Source organism: Schistocerca americana, chromosome 3, assembly GCF_021461395.2.
Source record: "Schistocerca americana isolate TAMUIC-IGC-003095 chromosome 3, iqSchAmer2.1, whole genome shotgun sequence".
NCBI classification, from domain to species: domain Eukaryota; kingdom Metazoa; phylum Arthropoda; class Insecta; order Orthoptera; family Acrididae; genus Schistocerca; species Schistocerca americana.
The window spans coordinates 779,355,381-779,375,588 of record NC_060121.1 but is presented as its reverse complement, the minus strand read 5'-3'; the positions used below and the strand labels follow the sequence as shown (position 1 = coordinate 779,375,588).

Sequence of the window (20,208 nt, the reverse complement as noted above, 5' to 3'; positions counted from 1 at the left end):
ACTATTTTGATTTGAACGGATTTCAGTTTAGATGCAAATGGGATTATTTGCTCGTTGCTTACGGCGGACTTGGTATCGGTTCTGGAGTATATCGGATTGCTACTTGCTTGAAGGAGCCGCGCATCGCCACTTCCCAGCTTGCACCGTTTGTGAACATTTTCCGTACCAGTTTGAACGCTACTAGGAGCACGGTGTAGCGGGTCTCGACTACCGTGTACATAAGGAACAATTTGTGTTGTTCCCAGTGGGATACAAAAGAACAGACCAATGGTGGTGCCGAATGCTGGTGAAAATTTTAAGAAAGCTCGTGCCCATCTCAATCCCGTGGCCTTAGTAGGCCGAAATTGCTATATAAGCGGTTTTCTTTTTGTCAATGTTGATTTCCTATACATGACAGATGGCGGAGAGTAGTAAACTTTTGTTGTTTCCAGGCAGATATCTCAGTAGGCTGGCAGTGGGGAACAAGGAGCCCCAACTAGGAATATTTGAGAGGGGATTTCCAGTTCGGGCATTCTCCTGATGACCAAGGAAAACATGGCAGAAATCTTGGCCGTAAGCAGGGTGTTGGAACTATACTGACGACAAAAAGAGAGAGAGAGAGAGTACGTCAACGCTAAGAACGAGTTGTGGGAAACAACACGAAAGTTGGTAGGTATGTTTCTACACCTGCAAGATGTGTCCATTCAAATTTCGCGCCAGTTGCATACGAGAGGCGTTAATAGCGCCGCTATGAGGATTCAGATCAGGTTTGCTTTAAATACATGCTGTAGCAGTCATGGGCGTTAGTTACCCTTGAGATAGGATATGGTCCGTTGATGTCAGTCAAGTATGACTCTCTCTCTCTTTCCAAGCATTAATCCCGACTTGCCGGGTCTACTGTTTTGCTGCATCTCCTCCATTTCTCCCTGTCGTTGACATCTTTTGGTCTTAAGCTAACAACGTGCATGTCTCGCCTGACGTTGTCAGTGCATCTCTTTGCCGGTCTTCCTGGTGTCTTGTTCCTCCTGGGTAGATGTGGAGTGCTGTTTTTACAACTGAGTTGTCTTGCTTTCTCATGACGTGGCCGTACCAGCGGAGACGGGCTTCCCTCACTTTGTCGGTGATCGGCGCGACACCAAACCTCTGCCGGACGTCTGTATTTTTTACGTGGTCATATCGTGTCAGCCCCATGGACCATGGAAGCATCTTCATCTCCACGGTGTGTAAAATTTGCTCCTGTTGTTTCGTCATAGAGCGACACTCAGTCCCATACATTGCTGCTAGGCGTACCATGGTCTTATATACTTTTGCCTTTAGATACTGAGGCATCTTTTTATCGCAGAGGACTCCAGTGACCTGTCTCAACTTGAGCCAAGCTGCATTCACCCTCATCCGAGTAACAAGAGTTGTGTCTCAGTCTGAAGTGACGACAGACCCTAGGTACTTAAAATGCATGGTCTTCTGCAGGTCTTCTTCGCCGATACTATGATTATAAGGCGGTTATCAACACCTCATTGAATTTCAACGAGATCGTGTAATAGGGTTACGAGAAGTTGGATGTTTCTTCTGCAATACTCCAGAAAGACTTGGCAGGAATGTAGCTACTGTACATGACTGCTGACAGCGGCAGTCATGAGAATATACGGTCGCAAGAAAACAGGGCTCCGGATGCAGACGTGGCACTACCGAGAGGGAAGACCATCTTCTTCCGCGTATGGCTCTGGCGAATCATAGAGCAGCAATTTGAGCAGTGACGCAACGAACTGTTACAAATCGGTTACAGCTCCGAGACAGATGCCCTGTAGTGTGCATTTCACTGACCCCAAACCACCACCATTTGCAACCTCAATGGCTTTAAGCGGGAGCTCACTGGAGGGCAGGTTGGAAGTCTGTTGTATTTTCTGATGAAAGCTGGTTCCGCCTCGGTGCTGGTTAGAAGGGAGTCAGTTGAGGGCTTGCATGCATCCTGCCTGTGTGCTAGACACACTGGACCTACAAAATGGTTCAAATGGCTCTGAGCACTATGCGACTTAACTTCTGAGGTCATCAGTCGCCTAGAACTTAGAACTAATTAAACCTAACTAATCTAAGGACATCACACACATCCAGGCCCGAGGCAGGATTCGAACATGCGACCGTAGCGGTCGCTCGGCTCCAGACTGTAGCGCCTAGAACCGCAAGGTCACTCCGGCCGGCCTTTACCTACACCTGTAGTTATGTTCTGGGGTGCACTCTCGTGCAGGAGCACTCTAGTTGTTATCTGGTTATCCGGTTTGTGGGTCAATCTGATGGTTCGACCTGTTTTTCCAACGGGATAACGCTTGACCACATACCGCTTTGTAGTCAATCATGTTCTACGAGTGCCGACATGTTGCTTGGCCCACTTGATCACCAGAGCTGTCTCCAATCGAGCGCATATGGGACATAATCGGACGACAACTCCAGCGTCATTCACAAACAGCATTAACCGTCCCTGTATTGGCTCTGAGCACTACGGGACTTAACTTCTGAGGTCATCTGTCCCCTAGAACTTAGAACTACTTAAACCTAACTAACCTAAGGACATCACACACATCCATGCCCGAGGCAGGATTCTAACCTGCGACCGTAGCGGTGGCGCGGTTCCAGACTGTAGCGTCTAGAACCGCTCGGCCACCCCGGCCGGGCCGTCCCTGTATTGACCGATCAAGTGCAACAAGCATGTGACTCCATTCCACAAACTAACATCCGGCATCTGTACGACTCAATGATTGGACAGTTGCACGCTTGCATTCAACATTCTGGCGGTTACACCGGTTGTTAATGAACTAACATGTCCCATTTCAGGTAATTGTGGTAAGTTCCTATGGGACCAAACTACTGAGTTCATCGGTTCCTAGGCCAACACACTATTTAATCTAACTTAAACTAACTTATGCTAAGGACAACACACACACCCATGCCCGAGAGAGGACTCGAACCTACGACGGGGGGAGCAGCGCGGACCGTGACAAGGCGCCCTAGTTCGCAAGGCTACCACGCGCCGCTCATTTCTCATTTACAACGGCTTATCTCGTGCTTACATTAACTGGTGATCTTGCTACGTTAATCACTTAGCTAGACAATTTTATTGTCGAAAATCCATTACTTATATTACTTATTTTTTGGTGTTGCGATTTTTTTTCCGTCGGTGTATTTTAATCTACTTCTGAGCCATTGCTGTCTACTGTCCCATACAAAAATTGAAATTTTGTATAAATGTCTATCTGTATGTTAAGCAGCGTTGAATGAGGACGACAGTTGAGTACTCCGGTACTCACTTCGAGGCGGGCACTGCGCCCTAGTGCTGCAAGAACGCCGACCTCCTCGACGCCCAGGTCGCTGCTTGCACGTCGTCGGTGGGGCTCCTGCTCAGCTTCGAGGGGGCAGGGGCCCAGCTCTGACGCTGCAGGCTCAACTGTGTACAATCAGAATCAAACTGTGATCGCTCAACTTCAACTTGCTGTTCGATCACACTGCGAATGAATGCATGGTATGAACACCTAACGGATTACCTCAAAACTCATAACATCCGTGATAAAAATCAGTCAGGCTTTCGAAAGCGCCACAGTACAACAACTGCATTAATCAAAGTAACTGATGACATTAAACATGCTGTGGACAGACGTGAAGCTACCATCCTAACACTGCTTGACTTTAGCAAGGCTTTTTATACAGTTGACTTTGATATATTACTAATTAAAATGAAACAGCTGAATTTCTCAAACAGCGCAATACACTGGTTCGACAGCTACCTCAAAAACAGAAGTCAACAAGTCATTTGTGGGTCGGAGAAGTCATCATGGAAAAATGTGCGCTCTGGAGTTCCCCAAGGCTCTGTCCTTGGTCCATTACTCTTCTCACTGTACATTAATGATATTTCTTCAGTGATTCACTCCTGCAACTACCATCTATATGCCGACGACATCCAACTGTACATAAGTGCAAGCCCCAAGAACATTGCTGACGCAGTAGCGAGTATGAACGCAGATCTTTGCAATGTTTCTCGATGGGCACAGAACCTAGGTCTGAAACTAAACCCCAAGAAATCCCAGGTCATTCTTATATCTCATCCAAAGTTAATCAGCCGGTACTTTCGCGAAACAATCCCTCAAATACTCCTCAATGGTACCCAACTACCGAACCAAAAAACAGTAAAAGACCTTCCCAGTTTGGATGAACACCTAAACTGGGAAGGACATACAGTCACAGCTTGCCGGAAATCGCTCTCCTCCCTACATGCAATCCAAAAATTTAGAATAATATTTCCAGCTCATGTTAAACAAAAATTAGTCCAAACACTAGTCTTGCCTACTCTTTACTGCGGCGATGTGGTTCAACACGGCACAAATAGTGAAATTCGAGATGCCTCGAGCTAGTGATGAATGCTTGCGTTAGATACGTATGCAATATACGGTTGTATGACCATATCAGTCCTTCATGCTCCCAGCTAGGTTGGATACGCCCACATAAGGCACGCGATCTCCACACGATGTGATTACTTCATCGATTTCTTAGCCACTGGTGCCCCCAATACTTATCTTCTCACATTAAACACCTATCATCATTCCACAACCGCAATACCAGATCGGATACGTCTAGCATCTTGGCTGTACTTTTACGTAACACAAAATCTTTCTCCGTGTCATTCTCCATCTCAGCCATACGACTATGGAACGCGCTCCCCTGTGATCTCCGTCTTATCCAGAACCACTCAACATTCCAGAGGGAACTCAAAACTTACATATTAGGGACGGTATAGCCACCATTGTTGTGCCCCTCTCATCTCTTTCTTTCTCCTCTCCATCATAGCTTCGAATTTTACCATTCTATTTCTCTGCCTCTAACCTAGCTACCTCTTCTATATCTCTTTCACCCCATTCTATCGACCGAGCGGGGTGGCGCAGTGGTTAGACACTGGACTCGCATTCGGGAGGACGACGGTTCAATCCCGCGTCCGGCCATCCTGATTTAGGTTTTCCGTGATTTCCCTAAATCACTCCAGGCAAATGCCGGGATGGTTCCTCTGAAAGGGCACGGCCGACTTCCTTCCTAATCCTTCCCTAATCCGATGAGACCGATGACCACGCTGTCTGGTCTCCTTCCCCAAACCAACCAACCAACCAACCATTCTATCGTCTTATGTCTCTGCTCGATGAGAATAACTCACAAGCTGCAAGAACATAACGAGAAAATACCCAACTAGCAATAGGACTGACATTCATAAAAGAAAAGCATGTTTACTTTGATATACATAGTCATTACTATTATTATTATTATTCTTGATTGTTATAATTATTTTTTGATTGTTATAATTATCATTGTACTGCTGTTATAATCTCTATTTTTTTCTTTAATATTAATACTATATAACACGATATGTGTCCTTAATGTTCTGTACAAACTGAAATTCGTTCAATCTGAGTATGCCAGGTTAGGTGTAAGAGAGGGCCTCAAGGCCCTAATCTTGCCAGGTAAAATAAATGCATAAATAAATAAATAAATAAATAAATGAGCGAACAGCAAATTTCCTTATTTAAAGGTACACTCCAAAATGCCAAAAACCCGTACAATAACAATAAGTAAATATACCGACTTTCATAAATTGGGAGAAAATAACGAGGACAATCGGAAAATGGAATACGTAAAGCAACTGTTACGAAACTCGACTGTGTTCCTACGTCTACTCCTAGATATATAATCCAAAAGGAGGGTATTCTTTGTGGAAAACCTGTTCATTGAAGGTTTAGTAGGGCGTACAATCAGCCGCACGTTAGTGTCTGTCCCACCCCTAGCGACTAGGGAGGCACCCACATTCGTCAATGGTGTCGTCCTCTTCAGCATCAACGGCGTCGACGCTTCGCGCCTCGGCGGCGCGGCGTAGAGCCTGGAAGAGCCACTGGCGCTGCCTGAGCAGTTCCAGGAGCGAGCCCTCCTCCACCGCCACGCCGGACTCCAGCACAACGATGTGCGACGCCGACTCCAGCGTCTTCTGGCGCGATGTCACCACCACCACCGTACACTCCGGCCGAGCCTGTAGTTACAAGCACGTGTGAAAGGTAAGCCAACGAGTGTCGACCCGTTTACATGCCCTAATCAACTGTAGAGCAGCAGGCCTTGTCGATCGTTTACTCTGTCGTGCTTATTTCACTTCGAATTTAAAAAGGAAGCGTCCGTTCCTTGACAGTACATAAGCTAACTACTAACTATGATATTGCCTTACTGGCCAAAGACTTCGCTGAGCTCCAAAACTTAGTTACAGAGCTTGCATCGGAATGTCAGCTGGTTGGCTTGAACATGAACCTTTCCAAAACAAAAGTAATGTCCAACAAATGGGTCCCAGCTGGAGATGTGAAAGTCAAGGACAGTCTATTAGAAGAGGTCAGTGAATATGTCTACCTTGGCCAGATTATAAATATGAAGGGAGACATAAGGCCAGAAATCTATCGTCGCATCAAGCTTGGCTGGCAAGTATTTGGGAAGAATTCAACAGTATTCAGATCAAAAATGCCAGTAAATCTGAAGAAAGCAGTGTTTGATCAATGCATTCTTCCTGTGATGACGTATGGCTGCGAGACATGGACACTGAATTCGTTTACAAAAGGGAAACTTAGGACAGCACAGAGAGCCATGGAGAGATCAGTGCTGGGCTATACAAGAAAGGATAGCAAAAGGGCAGATGACATCCGGTCTGTGACGAAGGTTAACGACATCTTAGAGACAGTAGGTTCCTTGAAATGGCAGTGGGCTGGCCACGTCGCAAGAAGAAAAGACAACAGATGGACGAAGCTAGTACTTGAGTGGAGTCCGAGAGAGCACCAGAGGCCTAGAGGAAGACCACCAGACAGAAGGGACAAAGACATCAAGAAGATCGCTGGTAACACCTGGCAGAGAACTGCCCAAGACCGTCCCACTTACAGAAGACTGCTGAAAGCCTACCGGAATCCAGGACTCGAAGAGGCCACATCATTTAATGATTGAATTGGCTGATGATGATGATGATGAGTTATAGATTACGTTGTTAGAGTTCCATTCAGCTAATATCTCCCACAAACCTATTAATTAGGAGGCTATACACAGGCGTCCACAGAAAGTTATGCAAAGGGGGCAAGATTTTAAAATAGCCGTTTCTAATACCGGGTTCAAATGGCTCTGAGCACTATGGGACTTAACATCTATGGTCATCAGTCCCCTAGAACTTAGAACTACTTAAACCTAACTAACCTAAGGACATCACACAACACCCAGTCATCACGAGGCAGAGAAAATCCTTGACCCCGCCGGGAATCGAACCCGGGAACCCGGGCGTGGGAAGCGAGAACGCTACCGCACGACCACGAGCTGCGGACTAATACCGGGAAACTTGAGAAATTCCTGTTGATTATTAACAAAAATAACCAACAAATAAGAGAATGGGTCAAATGAAAACCTTAAATTTGTAATAACAAATCGATATTTCGCGCAATTATGCTGTAATTTGGTAAGCGTGCTACAAACAGTGTGCAGAATTGCTTGTAGGGGGCAGCATAGTGCAGATGCACACATACCATCGCAGTATCAGTATAAAGATAGCTGCCCCATTTGCGACCTCCACCAGGGAAGAACAGCGTTCTGTTATTCGGTTTTTGCGTGGTGAAGCTGCGAAACCTATTGAAATTCATCTACGAATGAAGGTTCAGTACGATGATGCGTTTGTCACAGCAGCAAGTCTACGAATGGAGTAGGAAGTTCGCAAATGGTGTGACTTCAGTGGAAGATTCTCCTCATCCAGGTCAGAACATTGCAGCAGTTGAAGCCATAGTGAAAGAAAACCGCCGAGTGACTCTGAATGACATTGCAGCATGTTTAGAGATTAGTCATGGGTCAGCACACCACATTGTGCATGATGTGCTCCAGTTTCACAAAGTGTCTGCAAGATGGGTGCCACGGCAGCTGGCTCCCGAAATGGGAGAACGACGTGTTGATGCTTGTGAAGAACTTCTTCGGCGCTTTGAACGATAAGGTGATGGCTTCCTTGCAAGAATCGTTACTGGGGACGAAACGTGGGTTCACTTCCACCAGCCGGAAACGAAGAGAGCGAGCAAGGAATGGCGCCGTTCCTCATCACCAAAACCAAAGAAGTTTCGAACGGAACCATCAGCAGGGAAGGTTATGCTGACTCTCTTTTGGGACGAAAAAGGTGTCAGTTTGGAGCATTACACGCCTAGAGGGACCACTGTCACCAGTGCATCTTACACATATCTCCTAAAAAATCATCTGCGGCCTGCAATCAAATCAAAGCGACGTGGATTGCCGTCAGCAGGTGTGACAACGCAAGGCCCCACACTGCCCGTACAACAGTTGCAACAATCATAGACCTGCATTTTGAGTGTCTTCCTCATCCATCATACTCACCAGACCTTGCCCCAAGTTATTTCCATATGTTTGGACCACTCAAAGACGCTATGGGAGGAAAGACGTTCCGTTCTTGTGAAGAGGTACGCCACGCAGTACATGAGTGGTTGTGCGGACTACAAAAGGATTTTTTTCCTAAAGGAATTTATGCACTTTGTAAGCGCTGGAGGACTTGCATTGAGCGTGCGGGAGATTATGTTGAAAAGTGGTACAGATTTGTGCCACTTCTGCACAGTAAATAATATTTTTTTAAAAATTTAAGGTTTTCATTTGACTCACCCTCGTACACTGCTCAGCTAGAGTATTATGACAACCTGCCTAACAGACGGTATATCCATCTTTGGCGCCGATAACAGGGGTGACGTGTCGAGGCATGGAAGCAATGAGGCCTTTGTAAGTCTCGGGAGGGAGTTGGCACAACGTCTGCATATCCAAGTCACCTAATTGCCGTACATTCCGGGCAAGGTAGGCTTGAGCTCTGACGCCACGTTCAATCACATCCCACATGTGTTCAGTCGGTTTCAGATATGGAGAGTTGGGGGGCAGCACATCAAGTGGAACTCGCCACTGTGTTCTTCAAACCACTCCATCACACTCCTGGCCTTATGACATGGTGCATTATGTTGTCGAAAAATGCCACTGCTGTTGGGAGAGGCGATCGTCATGACGGGTTGTACATGGTCTATGATCAGCGTACGATACTCCTTGGCCGTCATTGAGCCTTGGACGAACTCCACTAGACACGTGAATGTTCCCCAGAGCACAATGGAGCCACCACCTGCTTGTCTCCATTCCATAGTACAGGTGTCTAGGAGCTGTTCCCTTGGAAGACAGCGGATTCGCTCCCTCCCATCGGCATGATGAAGAAGTTATCGGGATTCAGAGACTATGCAAAGCTCTTCCGCTGTTAAATGCCGATGTCACTGTGTTAACACTGGCACTTGCATGGGTCGCTGGCTGCGGAGGCCCATCGTTTGGAGTATTCAGTGCAACGAGTGTTCAGACACACTTGTACTCTGCCCAGCATTAAAGTCTGATGTTAGTTCTTCCACAGTTCGCCGCCTGTCCTGTTTTACCATCTGCCCAGCCTACGGCATCCAACATCTGTAATGAGGCGTGGTCGCTCAACTCCACAACGTCTAGACGCGTTTTCACCTCAGTTTCGTCACGTGTTTAAGACACTCATCACAGCACTCCTCGAACACGTAGTACGTCGCGCAGTTATCGAAATGCTCTGGGTCATCACAAGCTGCCCTCGGTCAAACTCAGTTAGTTTGTGTGCCTTACCCATTCCACACGCAGACAGCACACTCACTGATACTACATGCACTGTGTGTGTGTGTGTGTGTGTGTGTGTGTGTGTGTGTGTGTGTGTGTGTGTGTGAGTATGTGTGCGTGCGCGCGTGTGACTACCAGTCATTCCTCGCCATGTGATGCTTCTATTGCCTGGACAACTTTATATCGATAGTAGGTCGGTGGTGTTAATGTTCTGGCTGATGAGTGTATGCTGTGCATTAATACTCCTCACAGTGAACAAACAGGAAATAAATTTTTTAAAACGTTTATTGAACTTATGCCACGTATAGCACTGTTTACTTACAAAACTTCACATTTGATCAAATTGGTGGATTTATTGCATACGCTTTCTGTGTTCTAAAGTTGACTGCCTTAATTAAAGTTTAATAATATGTGCTTTTAAGTTGCATTATTGGTTTGTTCAGTTCAACTGTAGCATTCTACGATATGAATGTGGGAAATCTTGCAAAACAATCACAAACTGCCTGGTACGATCGACTCTTCACAGCCTAGGACTCAACCAAGAAGACTGCATATTGTGCTGCGTTGCACCCTATGGAATTTGAGATGATCCAATTTCTTGGATTGAAGATCTCCACCTTGATTTTTCAGGACTTTTTCCTCCCTTCTAGCACACAAAATGGTGTTTTCCGGTATTTTCTTGTTCCAAATGGTTCAAATGGCTCTGAGCACTATGGGACTGAACATCTGTGGTCATCAGTCCCCTAGAACTTAGAACTACTTAAACCTAACTAACCTAAAGACATCACACACATCCATGCCCGAGGCAGGATTCGAACCTGCGACCGTAGCGGTCACGCGGTTCCAGACTGAAGCGCCTAGAACCGCACGGCCACACCGGCCGGCTTTCTTGTTTCACTTGATGCTCTTGGTTCCATAGATGAAGTACAGATTGCTTCCTTCAGAGTCTACTACAATCACTCTGCCATTGTAAAACTAAATGTTGTTTCATCAGTGATGGGTCTTCCTTGATCACAGGCAAATGGTAAACTACTATTGTGATTAAATTGTTCAGCAATAGGAGGAGAGTGTGTCCCTGTGGGAATTTGGGACGAATGTTGGGTGGGTACACTGCAGCCATGTTAATGCTAGGAACAGGCGCCAGAATTCACGTGCGCCAACGTTTTGGGACGGTTCATTTCGCCGGCCGCGGTGGCCGAGCGGTTCTAGGCGCTTCAGTCCGGAACCGCGCGACTGCTACGGTCGCAGGTTCGAATCCTGCCTCGGTCATGGATGTGTGTGATGTCCTTAGGTTAGTTAGGTTTAAGTAGTTCTAAGTTCTAGGGAACTGATGACCTCTGAAGTTAAGCCCCATAGTGCTCAGAGCCATTTGAACCATTTTGATGGTTCATTTCTGGAGCTCGGTAAGGAGTTGTCGCTAATCTCATAGGGATACGACGCCGCAATTTATTTTTACGTACTCGACGTGTGAACTACGGACGGCAGTTATTGCATTCAACAATTCGCTGCTCTGACTTAACATAATTGCTTCCAGCTACTGTGTGTAATAAACTCGAATAGGAGAGAGAATATGAACATTTACCTCCTTCAACAACAACAGAATAGTTAATTACTAAATCACAGACTGCACAGAGCGATCGCGCTGTAGCAAGGCAGCGCTCCAAGCAGCAGGTGCGCGATTCCTTCACATTCGGTGGCGATCAGCTGATCGTGCATGCCAAAAGTGCGATCTCACATAGTCGCCACACCAGTCCCCCAAGGAGAAGTGAAGATCATCAGCGTTCACAAGGTTCGGCATAGTCTCGGAATCTTGAAGGAAAATGTACATGACGGCCAGAGAGCATTTGTCTTAGTGGATGTGGCACAGGAGACTGAGAGGTGGCCAATAGCTTTCCGAAGACAGTGGAGGCAGATAGGCGGGCGACATTTCTAGAGAGTAGTGAGTGAGTTTTCTAACATGTATGCAGGCTTTACGCAATCGATGGAAATGGTGTACCGTTTGCGGGTGATTAAAATGTCCAACGTCTTGTCATGATGGGCCAGGACCTGTTCAGTATAAGGAGTAGTGAGTGCTGGTCTGAAGCCATCTCCACGGAACATGGTATGAGTACTGTTTAACAACTCCTTGCGCACAAATGTTGGGTGTGAGTCATGACGTGATGCTGGCCGGGGCCAGATTTGAGAGATATGCTCCCTCAGCTGCGCAATAAAATCTGGCAAATGAGAATCGTCCCCCGTCGAGCAGCGTATATCGACAAATTCCCCCGCCCATACGTGCCAGCAGAACTCCGCAGCCGGCCAGAGTGGCCGAGCGGTTCTAGGCGCTACAGTCTGGAGCCGCGCGACCGCTACGGTCGCAGGTTCGAATCCTGCCTCGGGCATGGATGTGTGTGATGTCCTTAGGTTAGTGAGGTTTAAGTAGTTCTAAGTTCTAGGGGACTGATGACCTCAGCAGTTAAGTCCCATAGTGCTCAGAGCCATTTGAGCCAAGAACTCCGCAAGCGCATTTTTCACGGCGCTCACCACCTCTGTCAGCCAGGAATCAGGGGAACCGCTAAACGTGCACGTTTACGAGTCTGAACTGAAGGCTTGTCTCAGTATCTTTGATTAGGTCGCACGGTTCCTGATCAGATTGTTGCACACTGGACAGGCATAGGATGTCAACAGTTTCCGTGATGGCACCGACTAGTGACAAGCAGTCAGCTGTTATTCAGCCCTGAGGCATGTTGGGTATCCGTCGAAAATTGTGGTACAAACTCAAGTTGGTTGAATTGTCTCGGCGACCATTTGTCATTGCTTTGGTGGAAGGCGTACATGAGGGTTTTTATGGTCTGTATATATTGTAAATACTCTTGATTCCAATTGTACGCGGAAATATCTCACCGCTGCGTAAATGGGCAACAAATCTCTGTCGTACGCAATCCATCGTTCTTGCGCGGGCGTTTGCTTGTGTGAGAAAAATGCGAGGAGTTGCCATGTCTCATTTACATACTGCTGGGGAGCAACCCCAAAGACTGTCTGGCTAGTGCCAGGTGTGCATCTGCCGCCGGATGAGCGAGGATGCAGCGTCGGCAGTGCTCTTTTTGGCAGCTTCGAACACATCGATCATCACCGGTGTCCAATGCATGCATGACTGCTTTGCCTTTTGCTTTTGGACCAGCCAGTGCAGCTGTAAGCGGCTCCTGCAGTTCAGCTGCCTGTGGCAGGTGGCAGCGCTTGCTGTTAGTGGGCGCGGATATTTAATATGGCCTCGACTTTCTCTGGTAAGAGGCACGATCCCTCCAATGAAATTTTTTGGCCCAAGAAAGTTATTCCACGTTGACCGAACATACACTTAGAAACATTCAGGGCGATAGTGTTTGCAGCCAGGCTCACATGACTTCCTTGAGATGACACTCGTGTTCCTCCGATGTTTCTGAAAAGACGAGGATATCGTCCAAGTACACGGAACAATTCGATAAACCTCGTAGCACTGGGTCTATAAATCTCTACCACGTTTGCGTCGCGTTCTTCGGGTCAAAGGTCATAAACGAACCTTCAAATAGGCCAAAAGGTGTTATAATAGCGGTTTTGAGAATGTCTCGTTCGGCAAAAGGAATCTAGGTGTATGCCTTGGCACAATAAAGGACGCTGAACACTTGTTTTCCGCTTATGGCGTAATTCTAGTCTTTCAAATGTGGCACAAGGTAAAGGTCAGGGATGATTCCTAGCAGTTAAGGCACGGTAATCACCACATGGCCGCCACGCACCATTCTTCTTGGGCACGAGATGGACGGATGACAACCATGGACTGCTGGAGAGGTGAACGATGCCTTCGGCCAGTGTGGTGTCAAATTTCACTTTCAGCCATCTGGGCCTACTTGACACCAGGGGAGCTACTGTGGTATTGGTATAATGGACAGGATCACGGCACATCTGTTGCGGACCCGGGAGGCCTTGTGGGCGACGAGAACTGGTCGAGTAGTTTGGTGTACTCTCCTTCTGCAACCTGGATGACCTTGGCGTACCAGCCGACGGCGTGGCGTCGGAACCTGGCCATAGGCAGCTCAGTGACAGTGTCCAGCAAGCAGGGTAAGCGACGTCTGGGAGCAGGCGGTAGTGCACTAGGAGATCCGCCCCAATTATCGGCTGTTCCATGTCTGCGACGACTAAATTCCATGCTAAGGACGTTACAATCCCAGATGTAGTTCCACACGCCAACATTCTGCAGTTTGTCGCTGGATGGAAGTTATGCAGCTACTCTCTTGGTAAAATACTCAAGTCTGATCTTATGTCGACCAAATATTCGCACGGCAGATTACGTTTATGCGCTTGGTCATCAAACCACTAATGGTACCAGCATATGTTACAATACAGGCGGAACACCATGGCCGGTACATGCGCAGACGGCAGGTCACGTGTGAGGAGAGCCATAGTGGTGGGAGTGACGGGCAGGTGGCACATGTGGGAAGAGCCATAGTGGTGGGAGATACGGGCAGGTAGCACGCGTGGGAAGAGCTGTAGTGGTGGGAGTTACGGGCAGGTGGCACATGTGGGAAGAGCCGTAGTGATGGGAGTTACAGGCGGGTGGTAAATATGGGAAGAGCCATAGTGGTGGGAGTTACGGGCAGGTGGCACATGTGGGAAGAGCCGTAGTGATGGGAGTTACAGGTAGGTGGTACATGTGGGAAGAGCCGTAGTGGTGGGAGTTACGGGCAGGTGGCACATGTGGGAGGTGCCGTAGTGGTGGGAGTTACGGGCAGGTGGCACATGTGGGAAGAGCTGTAGTGGTGGGAGTTTTGGGCAAGTGGCACATGTGGCAAGAGCCGTAGTGGTGGGATTTACGGGCAGGTGGCACGTGTGGGAAGAGCTGTAGTGGTGGGAGTTATGGGCAGGTGGCACATGTGGGAAGAGCCATAGTGATGGGAGTTACGGGCTTGTGGTACATGTGGGAAGAGCTGTAGTGGTGGGAGTTATGGGCAGTTTGAACATGTGGGAAGAGACGTAGTGGTGGGAGTTATGGGTAGGTGGCACGTGTGGGAAGAGCTGTAGTGGCGGAAGTTATGGGCAGGTGCCGTACGAGAAATGCCGAGTGCTTGGGGGGGGGGGGGGGGGGGGGAGAGTCGTTGTTAACTGAAGCCTACACCCATATTTTCTGTAAATATTAAGTGTGGGGTCCTCCACACCCACATTTGCATGGTGGCCATTCAAAAAGATCTACCGTCACCTCTTATTTGGTTTATTTGGTTAGTATCTAAAGAGAATTTCACCGAAAATATAGCTATCTGTTTTCGCCTAGCTTGTTAACCATTTGTAAGTTTCAAAGAAGCGTGGTAGGTGGCGAATTTTGAGTAAAATCTACACAGTTCACTGGTTGTCATTTTAAAAAGTACTTCTTTTGCCAGAACTCAGCGAATTTTACACAGTCTCGCCTCACTAACATGTTGTACAGACGCAGTTGCAACAGAATTCTGAAAGGGTCGTTTATTACGTTTATCGAGTGAGGAACTGAGGAAAAATAAGGTCAGTGGCATATGAAAAAGCATATTCTTGTCGTGTCCTACTGACGTGTCCTGAGAGGGAGTGGAAGGACTGCGTTGGTGCGCGTCAGAGAACTTACTTGGCATGAGGTCTCGGTGGTGTGGGCCGCCAACTCCTCACTGCTCCGTTGTAGAGAAGGCTGCAAGGTGAGCTAGAGTACGGAACTCGGATAGGATCTTAGGGAAGCTTTCATATATGAACACTCGATGTATAGAACGATTATACTGGAAGTACCCCTGGCACTTGTGATTTAAATAAGGTTCTATATACAGTCTCCAATGATTGTCTATCTGGCTATGCAGTTGCCATCCCTAACTTCCCAAACCTAAGTCCTAATACAGCAGAGGCGAGCGCACCAGACTAAGTGTCAGCTGTGTCGATTCAGCCTAAGTCCCTACTTGTTGATGTGCTCAATACTCTCCTGCAACTCTTGCAGCATCCCGACGCAGACTGACGTGGACCGGCTTCCTAAGTACCTCGCTCCATCACTCTTTCGATCTAGCGGCTATCCGCTTTTATAGGGGTTAGTGCACCCGGCACCACTTGTTCTAGAAGGTTCTAGAAGGTTCTAGCACCCCGAACTTTGAGCCCTGAGTAGGCTAGTCACGCGGCAGCGTGTGATGCCTACGTGATGAACTAGCCATTCTCCACTGTTTGCTGTGTCCACGGGTTGCCACTAACTGTGTTTGAGCCTCGTGATACTGCATACTCCGCTCTTGTTAGTCGAGTACACATTACACATTACACATGAGATAGTCTGGTCACGTCCGCCTCGCTTGATCTGTAGCAACAATTTTCCAGCCTACAGCCTACATGATTTTAATTCTATCTTCTACTATTCGCGACACCATCTTCTACTATTCGCGACATTCTCGATAAAAAAAATAAACGAATACTCCCTTAAATTATGTTGTTCTAAAACCTATAGAATTTCTCGTTTGACGAGCTTTCGATGGCCCTCAAAAATTGCATTCTTTCATCAAAAAACTCTGTAGTTATTGCAATAATACAGTAAATAATGGAGTTTTGCATAATAAGTATATGGCAAAATACCTCTTTGTGTGCTATGATTTGCAAAAATCTCATTTCTAAATCTCAAACCGTTTATGAAATATGAGGTATGTTCTGAATATTTCACTCTGGCTTTAGCGCTGGCTCGGCGCCAAGTTCTGCAGAGCTGCAGCGGCGCCATCAGAATTGTCTATGACGCAGAATGTTTGCGCCGCCTTCGGAAGCTTGTCGCTACACCCCAGAAGATCAAGTTGCGTCTGCGTCTCCGAATGCTGGTATGTACCCTGCGACTGGCTTTTCGTCCGGTGCTCCCAGTCATTCGCGACGCGAGTACCGCTGTACAGGCCGAGACTGCAATCGCCCGCTGTTACACTGCTTGCCTCATCATCTGTGTCTTCTGCATTCCGTCCTGCTCCTCCCTACCCCTCCCCCCCCCCCCCACACACACACACAAAGATGGCGACTACCACTGAAGTAACCGCTTTTCGATTATATCTTTTTTTCCTGGCTGTGAAAACAGCTCAAAATAACTGGTTCCTGAAATAACGCATTTTCGTTGTCTTTTGTTTGCATTATTTCCTGCAGTAAACGGGGAAATCAATCAAAGATTGAAAAATTTTGCGTCTCCCGATTCCAAGATACACTATGTGTTCAAAAGTGTCCGGACACCTGGCTGAAAATGACTTACAAGTTCGTGGTGCCCTCCATCGGTAATGCCTTGATGACGACTTCCACTCTCGCAGGCATACGTTCAATCAGGTACTGGAGCCGGTCGTAGTGGCCGAGCCGTTCTAGACGCTACAGTCTGGAGCCGAGCGACCGCTACGGTCGCAGGTTCGAATCCTGCCTCGGGCATGGATGTGTGTGATGCCTTAGGTTAGTTAGGTTTAATTAGTTCTAAGTTCTAGGCGACTGATGACCTCAGAAGTTAAGTCGCATAGTGCTCAGAGCCAATCAGGTACTGGAAAGTTTCTTGGAGAATGGCAGACCATTCTTCATGTAGTGCTGCACTGAGGAGAAGTTTTGATGTCGGTCGGTGAGGCCTGGCACGAAGTTGGCGTTCAAAAATATCCCAAAGGTGTTCTATAAGATTCAGGTGAGGACTCTGTGCCGGCCTGTCCATTACAGGGATGTTATTGTCGTGTAACCACTCCGCCACAGGCCGTGCATTATGAAAAGGTGCTCGATCGTGTTGAAAGATGCAGTCGCCATCCACGAAATGCTCTTCAACAGTGGGAATCTAGAAGGTGCTTAAAAAATAAGTACAGGCCTGTGCTGTGATAGTGAAAAACAGTGGTGCAAGCCCCCTCCATGAAAAACACGACCATACCATAACACCACCGTTTCCGAATTTTACTGTTGGCACTACAAACGCTGGCAGACGACGTTCACTGGGCATTCACCACACCCACGTCATGCCATCGGGTCGCCACATTGTGTACCGTGATTCGTCACTCCACACAACGTTATTTCACTGTTCAATCGTCCAATGCCTTCGCTCCTTACAACAAGCGAGGCGTCGTTGGGCATTTACCGGAGAGATGTGTGGCTTATGAGCAGCCGCCCGACCATGAAATACTAGTTTTCTCACCTCCCGCCTAACTGTCATAGTACTTGCAGTGGCTCCCGATGTAGTTTGGAATTCCTCTGTGATGGTCCGGATGGATATCAGCTTATTACACATTACGAACCTCTTCAACTGTCGGCGGTCAGTCAACAGACGAGGTCGGCCTGTAAGCTTTTGTGCTGTACGTGTGCCTTCAAGTTTCCACTTCACTATCACATCGGAAACAAGTGGACCTAGGGATGTTTAGGAGTGTGGAAATCTCGCGTACAGACGTATGACACAAGTGACACCCAATCACCTGACCACGTTCGAAGTCCTTGAGTTCCGCAGAGCGACCCATTCAGCTCTCTCACGATGTCTAATAACTACTGAGGTCGCTGATATGGAGTACCCCGCAGGAGGCAGCAGCACAATGCTCCTAATACGAAAAACGTACGTTTTTGTGGGTGTCCGGATAACTTTGGTCACATAGTTTACATAGAATCAAAATATTAAATTAAACAGGCAAATAAAAGTGGTAAGTGCTTCAATATTACAAAAAAATTACAAGTATTCTCCTATAGATTCTAATTTTTTTGAAATTATCTTCAAAAATCATATTGTAATCGGAGATCATCCTCTGTTTGGGCATTACGAATAGTCAGTCCTAAAGGGTAAAAACTGAGGTTTAAGAACGCTGTTAAAAGCGCTAATTTCTTCCTTTTTTAAGGGATACAAACAGATAAAGGTGTAAGGTCGCGCATGATAGGTGACCGATGCGCAGTGATCGGTTTTCGTCGAAAGCGCTGGACGAGTTCATTCGTTTGCCCAGAAGGGGAGGCCGACAAGCGTGTGCCACCTGTCGGCCGGTCGGCGATGGCAGAACCGACGCACACGCCCTGCAATCTTCCTCAAACGATTTTACAGAAAATACTCAGTAAAAAATTTCATTTTTGTTTTATTTGTAGCTTTATACACGGAAGCGCCAAAGAAACTGGTAGAGGCATACATATTCAAATACAGAGATATGTAAACAGTCGCTGCGGTCGACAGTGTCTATATAGGCAAGTGTTTGCCGCAGTTTTTAGATCGGTTACTGCTGCTACAATGGCAGATTATAAACATTTAAGCGAGTTTGAACGTGGTGTTATAGTCGGCGCACGACCGCTTGGACACAGAATCTCCGAGGTAGCAATGAAGTGGGGATTTTCCCGTACGACCATTTCGCGAGTGTACAGTGAATATCAGGAATCCGATAAAACATCAAAATGTGGCCGAAAAAAGATCCTGCAAGAACGGGACCAACGATGACAGAGAAGACTCGTTCAGGGTAACAGAAGTGCACACCTTCCGCAAATTGCTGCAGTTTTCAATGCTGGGCCAAAACAAGTGTCAGTATGCGAACCATTCAACGAAACATTATCGATACGGGCTTTCAGAGCCGAAAGCTCACTCGTTTATCTTTGACGACACAGAGCTTTACGCCTCGCCTGGACCAGTCAACTCTGACATTGGACTGTTGATGACTGGCTCTAAACACTATGGGACTTAACATCTGAGGCCATCAGTCCCCTAGACTTAGAACTACTTAAACCTAACTAACCTAAGAACATCACTCACATCCATGCCTGAGACAGGATTCGAACCTGCGACTGTAGCAGCAGCGCGGTTCCGTACTGAAGCGCCTAGAACCGCTCGGTCACAGCGGCCGGCTGTTGATGACTGGAAACATGTTGCCTGATCGGAGGAGTCTCGTTTCAAATTGTATAGAGCAGATGGACATATACGGGTGTGGGGACAACCTTATGAATCCTTGGACCCTGCATGTCTGCAGGGGACTGTTCAATCTGGTGGAGTCTCTGTAGTGGTGTGGGGCGTGTGCGGTTGTAGTGATATGGGACACCTTGCGGCGACGCGGTTCCTTTCGTCCTTCACCTGCTCCTACCAGTGAACTCACAGCAAATGGCCGGTAGGAAAGCCGAGCAGAAACCTACCGTACTGCAACTCGCACCAGGCTGCATACAACGTAATTATTCCAAGAATCGGGAAAAGGTCTTAATTTTGAATGAAATGTGGAAACACTAGCAAAACTTCGGTATATCCTGAACCTTGATAATGTACACGTTCTCGGCCAAGCCCGTGTTAATCTTGCAATTGAAATGCTGTGCTCCGACTACATAGACTGCTGTAAGCATTTTATATCTCCAAGAGAAAAGACGTGCGAAGAATATTCGGTTCTGATTGGTAAATTTTCTTTAAGGCCTATAGAAAAACATTATTCTCCCTCGTTAGTCCGCGCTTTTCATGACTAATCAACAAATAACACACTTTCGAACTGTACTTTTTCCCGAAATAAATATTTAGCATTCTGATATTTCGTTTCAAATGGTTCAAATGGCTCTGAGCACTATGGGACTCAACTGCTGAGGTCATTAGTCCCCTAGAACTTAGAACTAGTTAAA

General features: G+C 47.2%; 1 protein-coding gene across 1 annotated transcript in view; it reads right to left on the bottom strand.

Annotated features, from left to right (window-relative positions):
* LOC124606398 (phosphatidylcholine translocator ABCB4-like) overlaps positions 1-20,208 on the bottom strand; it is a 185,553-nt gene that overhangs the window by 130,124 nt on the left and 35,221 nt on the right. Inside the window, exons 5-6 of the mRNA XM_047138379.1 lie at positions 5,812-6,031; positions 3,279-3,415 (exon numbers count right to left, since the gene is read on the bottom strand). Of these exons, the coding sequence (XP_046994335.1) occupies positions 3,279-3,415; positions 5,812-6,031 (357 nt within the window). The remainder of the gene's footprint in view (positions 1-3,278; positions 3,416-5,811; positions 6,032-20,208) is intronic.